Source organism: Limulus polyphemus, unplaced genomic scaffold (assembly GCF_000517525.1).
Source record: "Limulus polyphemus unplaced genomic scaffold, Limulus_polyphemus-2.1.2 Scaffold111, whole genome shotgun sequence".
Lineage (NCBI taxonomy): Eukaryota > Metazoa > Arthropoda > Merostomata > Xiphosura > Limulidae > Limulus > Limulus polyphemus.
In genome coordinates, this window is record NW_013665721.1 from 381,049 (window position 1) to 389,009 (window position 7,961).

The window sequence follows — 7,961 nt, forward strand, 5'->3', positions numbered from 1 at the left end:
CCATACTTTTACGTTTTTTTTTGTTTTTTTTTGCAAGATGTGTGGTAAATAGTTTTAATTACCCTGCACCAGACACCATTTTCCAGTCGTAGCCGTAAATCAAAATACATTTTTATAATGGTAATTAAACTTACAAACGTTTATTTTTTTAACAAAAATCATAGCCAATCGTTGGAACTAGCTAAGTTTTTCAATGGATTCGCTAGATTAAAAAAAGTTAGCTAGATCTAGCGATTTTGTCGCTAGATTGGCAACAGTGAATATTAGGGTAATAATATAATACGATAATAAAGTTTACAACTGATTTTAAAATTATAATTCAATAAAATAAGACTACAAAATTAAAAACTAAAATCACTTTTCTCATATTCGGCACAAAATAAAATTAAATATTGAAAGGGAAACCAAAATAAAAGCTTCTAAAATGGTCTGATACCAACAAAATTATTTAGTGTAACTTCACAAATTATAGTAAATTCATATAATCTCAAAACTGTAACCTAACTCCAGGATCGCCCTCATATGCAAAAAACAAGGACATTTAAACAGAAACTAAAACGTTTTATAAAACATTTTCGAAACGTAGACCAAAATAGAAACACGTGGAAATAGGTTCATTTAATTGCCCATAAAATCATAGTAAACAATTACAAAAGTGTTTATTGGCAGAAATGAAGGGCAGGATAGGTTTTCTCAAATAATGTTTACGTACTTCTAAGAACTTTAGAGTGAAAATAAAGAAGAATGTATAGCAATTTGTCAAACACTTTATATCTGTTATAGCCAGTCCCGACAAGGCCTTTCGTACAATACCTGAGCTCGTCAGGCCCGGTTGGGATGCGACAGTCTGTCACATGGTAGTAAGTTATTCAAAGTCATATTCATCTAGTGCCTAGATGATAGGTAGGAGCCCGTGCTAAACTACGGTTTCAGTGGCACAAGTAGACGAGAATGGTGCCAAAAATTTCCCAGGATACCAGTCTATCGCAAGTTACCTCCTAGACTAGACTGGAACAATTGGGGTTGAGTGTCTTGCTCTAGGACAAAACATGTTGCGAGCAAGTCTAGAACTCGCAACTTTACGTTTACGAGTCCAAAGCACCAGCCGTTGGGCCACACTGCTCCTTACATAAGTTCAATGTTAAACTTAAATTACCTGTTTACCTTACATAAAGACCTTTACATCAAATTGCACAAGTACGTAAACAAACACACATATGCAATATATTTATTTATACATTTAAGTGGATAACTTAAGTTACTTAGAATTCAAACATGAGTGAAATTCTAATTGTTTGGACTTCTCCTTTTCTCTATTATTATCAGATGTTTGTTTATTTTGAACTTTGTGCGTAAAGTTACACAAGGATTAAATGTGCATCAAAATGAAGTTTAGCGGGATTGGAACATCTAGTTAGTTACCTGCAGACTGATGCAATTGATAACTTAGTTGACAATGTAATTACTGTGTATCAACCTATTACCCTGTACTTGAGAAATCTTTCAAAACGAAACCTCTTCAATAAGAGCTTTGTACAATGAACAACAACAAAAAATGTATATTTCGTAATCAACCTAGTTCTTGCGATAAAAAGGTATAGAATTCTAACGTCAATGAGGTATGTGGAAACAAAGACAACAGTAATACCCTTCTATATCTTACAAAATTTCAAGATACGATCATATTGATGCGATTCAAATCAAAACTTGCTATGCACAGGTCAACAATGTTTATCATTCTTTTAGCAGTTGATGACCCTCTTCACAATATTTACAGTAACGTATCTTTAATTTCTGTTCCGTATCCTTATAGAGCTATGAAGTTAGCAACATTCATTTCAAATTATTTCCCAAAAATACATTTTATTAATGTTAAATAAATAGTTCTTTTTCCTACTTGTGTTTCAGAGATGTAACCAAAGTAAAAAAAATAAATGAAATAAAGGATGGTCGTCACTAATTTTTAGTTGCAAAAACGTTTGTGACAAATGCGTTAGGAATGGATAAGATTTTAGTATATTAGTAGGATTATGATTTTGTATATGATTTCCTTATCTTTTTTGTTTCGTTTTTAATTAAGCTCACAATAACACTGATTTATATATTTATTTAGGCTAGTTTGTTTGATTTAGTTTTAGTTAAAAGAAAATTAATAAGTAACTCTATGACATGTATGGGTTGTTGAATAAAATATTTCATGACGTTCACTTTGCAATAATAATTATCAGATTGCTGAATATAAAATACAAACGTTTGTAAGAATTTCAAACGGCAAAATTATGCTTACTTACACAAAAATATTGCTTTATTTCGTTTTGAGTAAATAATCATCCATGCTTATATCACAAATATATATAAAAAAAAAACCTCTGTAAGTTGAACTGCGCAGAGATCGATCAAAAGTGGCGCCGCAACGGTATAATTTACTGTTTGTTTTTAATTTCGCACAAACCTACACGAGGGCTATCTGCGCTAGCCGTCCCCAATTTAGCAGTGCAAGACTAGAGGAAAAGCAGCTATTCATCACCACCCACCGCCAACTCTTGGGCTACTCTTTTACCAACGAATAGTGGGATTGAACGTAACATTATAACACCCCCACGGCTGAAAGAGCGAGCATGTTTGTTGGGACGGGGATTCGAACCCGCGACCTGCAGATTGCGAGTCGAGCGCCCCAACCACCTGGCCGGGTCGGGGGTATAATGTATGATTAAATCTTAAGGCATCGGGCGTCATAGACGCAATTACAGACATACTATTAGCAATTATAGTTGATAAGCTTTACGTAGAATCCATTAATATACGCACAATAGGCAATATCACTTACTTCGTCTGCAATGTATTAACTCCAACTCAAAGGCGAAAAAAATGACAGCGTAAATTTACTACAGTATATACTTTTTAACTTGTACGCAGGCAAAGCTATACTAAGACATGTGTTAGTGCATGCTTGTTACAAGCATACATGCATTTATATTTTAGAACATGACATAGAACATAGAGCATACTTTAAATAGTGTAAGTGAATGATTTTCCTTATCGGCTATTATCTGCCAATACATGCATGATTTGTTTTTTTATACTTCGCCAAATGTGTCAAAGTATAGCAAACAAAAACAATAAAAATCTTTCTTTCTTAAAAATATGGGCGCCAGCCTGTCTTCACCCATGTTGTGAATTAATTTCTCAAAAACAAACAAATAAAAAGTGGACAGTATAGAGCAGTTGTTTATAGTTTGCGTATAATAACATATTAAGTAAAATTATTATTTTGCATGTGTAGTTATTCAAGAATAAAATGAGCACGCAATTACTTGCTTTCCGCCATACTAGAGATTTGTGGCTCTAGTAAGCGGAAGGACAAAGTTAGTGATTTATTACACGTGAAATGAACGAAACATGACTCAGTGTTGAAGTTAGAATAAATTTCAGATACTTTATTGGTAAGGAAACAAACGAATGGATTGACTATTGGGTTGTTACAATGTTGAAAACGAAGGTTTGTTTGTAATTAAGCACAAAGCTACACAATGGGCTATCTGTGCTCTGCCCACAACGGGTATCGAAACTGCTATGCAACTGAGGAGCTATAAACGAAGGAAATGGGTTTGTTAAAACGTAAAGTAAATGAAAGAAAACTTTCTTTATATAAAAACTGGATAAAATTAAACGTTACTGTTAACCAAATTAAATCACGATCAGCAGAAGCTTGAAAAAACGATGAAAAACGGTGACAAGTCTTCAAGCGAGTACGGGCTCTTTCAGAATCGTCTTCCAGTGAGTGAGTGATAAGTTTATGGACTCACAAAGCTAAAACGCGGGATTTGATTCCCTTTCATGGACTGAATGCAAATAGCCTACTGTGCACCTTTGCGTTAAAACAGACTAACAAATTTCCAAATTAGAAATTAATGTGTTTGACAACGTCAAGACTATTTTCTTAATTTACATTATCTCCATAGTTGCTCAATTAGAAAAATGGGTCACAAGAACCCAGAAGCATTCTGCTCCAAGTGACAGTTGAAAAGCAATTATCTATACACAAGGTAAACAGGATACAACAGAACTGTCTCAGGAAACAGTAAGTAGTTTCCGTGAGAAGAAATGGACAAAATAAATGGAATGAGGTTTCTCACTCCTTATGTGAAATGCACAGGAAACAAAAAAGTAATTAGTGGAATTAATTATTTACAACATTGATGGTATTTTTGGTTGTTCACAAGTTTCATAAAAAGTCGGGAACGTGAACTCCGAAAGGAGCAAACTGGACAAAGAATCTGATCAGGATGGTAATGGGAGAAAAGGTAGAAGATGGAAGGTAAGGAAATGGGTGTTAAAGCCAAACTACCTTCACGGGCAGCAACGGTCTTAGAGAGAAGGAAATAGGTCTTGAGGGATAGAGGGTACATGGAACATATAAACAAAGGTTCAAAGGGAGGACAGGAAATGACAACATTGAGATCCCAATCAAGCAAATCAAAGGAACGTGGAGGATGTATGACTAGAAGGAAGTAGAAAAGGAAGGAAATGATAGGGGAAGACAAAACTTGGAGAAACAGGTGTTCGAAAAGGCCGCTTGTTGGATATACAAAACGTTTAGTGTAAGTTTTATTAGTTACCTTATTTTGTGGCTTAATATTTACTAATTGTTTAGCTTTTAAGACAAGAGTGTTGAAGATGGATTGTTTTAAAAGTGATAGTTGTGACAAATTTCGTTACGTAACTCTGTGAGAGTCGTACGTTGTGTTTGCTTTTACATTGTTGTCTAGGCTTTACTAATATTGTTGACGTTTTTTCTTTCTTGTTACTTTAACTAAGTATTGTTACTCTACGCTCGCGTAGTTTAGAGCAAGTTCGAGGCCCCAGTGAACAACATTTAAATATTGGCGTCCAGGCATACGCAAGTCAAGTGCAATTCAGTCAGAAAATTAATTACCGAAAGAAAATGTTAAGTTAACCGGCGTTTGAGTGATTAGCCGTAATGGGCGATATTTTAATGTTTCACAGTTTAATTGAGATAAGGAGAATAATTTGTCTGGCCAAAATGGTGTTCTAAAGTAATTGAACTCCTCTGTGTGGACTTTGACGAAAAGGAGACAATTATTTGAAGTTCAAGATATAACTGGTAATTCACGGGATAGCGGAAGTGAATTATTCACTGATTTGTGTTGTGAGAAAAGAAGATAAAGAAAAATAATTTGTTTTGTCAATTGGATTCTAAAATAATTGAATCAGCTTAAGTGGATTTTTGACAAGAAAATATAATTATTTAGAATTTGAGAAACAAATGCAGTATCCATTGTGTAAAGAATTTTTGAACATAGTTTGACTTATTTTGAAGTGGAGCATGTACTGTCTGTTTATTGTTGAATTTATCGCAAACAACTCACAGACACCTATTGTAGAAGAATCCTTAGCCACTCATAGTTAAAACCCTGACACCACCTGATAGCTAGACATGGTCAAAGCAGACAAACCTTTGTCAAACAACCAGGTGAAGAATTGGGAAAGATGAGGAACGTAAGGGTGGAAAGGATAGAATAGACCAAAGGCAGCAAGTACATCATCGCCTTTGGTAAATAAACATGGAAGGTGTGATGGATTGAGAAGGGAAAGATGCAACACATGGAGTCAATGTGTGGGTTGAGGCAATGGACCCGACAAAAGCCATGTGTGAAGCCAAATTATGGTGACATATGGATGAACAATGACAGACTGAAGTTGATGGAGTAAAGACTGAGACAGAGGTAAGGGTAGGGGAAGTTGTACAAGTAAAGGTTGGAGCAGATGGAACCATTATTGTAGTGGCCAATATGGAGCCATAAGTATAACTACACATGGAGTGGTTTGGATTACAGATAGAAGTCAGGAGAGGAGACAAATAGGAGGGTAAGCATAGATGTAATGACCCCTTCAATCTTGACTGAATGTGTCCACTCCCAGAGGTAGTGGGTGGTGAAAGCATCAATATGAGGTGTTCCCAGCTGAGAACATCCACTAAAAGACCTGTGGATCGAGGGACCACTCTGTGGGGAAAATATTGTTGGGTTGAGATAAATGATCCGTAACCAGATAAAGGGCACCAGGAACATGTGTTGACTGTGGACCCAGAAAAGGAGATCCAGGGTCTGAAATCACAGAAACCTGAATTTGGTGCCCCTTTTCTTAGTGACCACTTAAAAATATAATTAGGGATTAATTTAAACTAACACGAAAATGTACTGTTTATTTATGCAGCCTTTTCGATATTCTAAATTTGTAATGCATAATTGCTTAGAAACATTAGCAATAGGTGGAAAATCAGCACACTGACAAATATACGAAATCAATAAAAACACAGAAAAATCGAAAATGCCCATATCATTGCTTGGAACTTGCAAGAAGGTGTCTTTGTACCAAATCCCATGTAAGTTGGACATACACTTGAATAGTTCATGAAAACCCCAAATTGTGTTTTCCTCTGTGCAAAAGATAAAAATTCCAAAATGTCTACATCTTTTCAAAATTTGTAGTGCATACTGGAAGTATTTACACATTTTGATAAAATGTTGGAAAAAAAACAACCTTTATACTTCAGATAATTACAAAAGAATTTTTTATTTTAACCAGAATTTTGCCTTTGCATCTTCATCAGGGTTAGTACGTACACCTGTTTGATATTAGAATATTCATTAAATTATAAAACTGCTTGTAATGTTCTATTTGTTGATTCTGCCATAACGTGCATCTAAAAATGTATAGATTATTATTATTGTTTCACTATTGTTCTATCTTCTACTAACCAACACCCAATAGGAGATAGAAATCACCAAGAAGGTAATCAGAATCAACTTTTAATCAGCAATCACCCATTTGACTCGCAGAAGTATCAACTGCCATAGGGCAAGAGATTTCCTTCCTACAGCACCAGATAAAAAATATCCTAGCTACACATGAAAATCCTCAAGAAAAAGATAACATATCACCAGCAAAAAAAGCAGCTATAAAAGAGCTCAGAACAAATGACAATCTAATCATAATAGAATCAGACAAAAAGAAAGGTTTTGTAGTCTTAACCAAAAACATTTACTATGGTAAAATAGAGGAACACCTTCAAGACACTTCCACCTATGTTACATTAAACAAAAATCCAACCAAAACGCTTGAAGAAGAAGCCAAAAAGATACTTAAGATATCTACGGGAAGAAAGTGCTAATGGAATTAAAACTCTCCCATAGCCATATACCTGAACTATATGGTGTCCCTAAAAACCATAAACAAAATTTACCTTTAAGATCCAAAGTGTCATCATATGACTATGCAACAGAAACCATATCCTGGTTACTAGATTAACTGTTTAAACCATGTCTAAAGTATGTTCCATCATACATAACCAATATTAAAGACCTATTAGAAAAAATACACTCTTCTATACAAACAATACATGCTGACTCTATTTTATTTTCCTTTGATGTAATCGCCTTATACCCATAAAAGAAGGCATAGATAATATCATTAATTTTATATCTTCACTTGATTAACACATTTTTCAATTGTACATCACATTAGAAACAATGCTCAGTTTGCCCTATATAACAGTTATCTTAAATTTGGTGACACTTTGTACAAACAAAAGAAAGGAGTAGCAATGGGTAACAGAGCAGCAGTCATATTTGCAATAATATTCATGCATACACTAGAAATCAAAGCCCTTGACACGTATAGATAAAACTCAGGTTTAATACCAGAAGTGTGGTACAGATACACTGATGACATATTTGGTATACGGAATCATGGAAAAGAAACACTACAGCAGTTTTACTATTTCCTAAATAACTTCCACCCATCAGTCAAGTTCACACTAAAGCTATCCAATGCAGAATAATACTAAACATTCTTAGACGTAACCCTAAACATCCAAGACAGACAAATATGGAGCTCCATGCATAACAAAGAATATAAGAACCTATATTTCTTCATTT

At 34.5% G+C, this 7,961-nt stretch overlaps 1 protein-coding gene across 1 annotated transcript in view; it reads right to left on the reverse strand.

The window, feature by feature from the left end:
- Positions 1-7,117: 7,117 nt before the first annotated feature.
- The window catches only part of LOC106471212 (U3 small nucleolar ribonucleoprotein protein MPP10-like), a 31,251-nt gene continuing 30,407 nt past the window's right edge, over positions 7,118-7,961 (reverse strand). The window contains exon 7 of the mRNA XM_022400866.1: positions 7,118-7,243. Within this exon, the coding sequence (XP_022256574.1) occupies positions 7,118-7,243 (126 nt within the window). The remainder of the gene's footprint in view (positions 7,244-7,961) is intronic.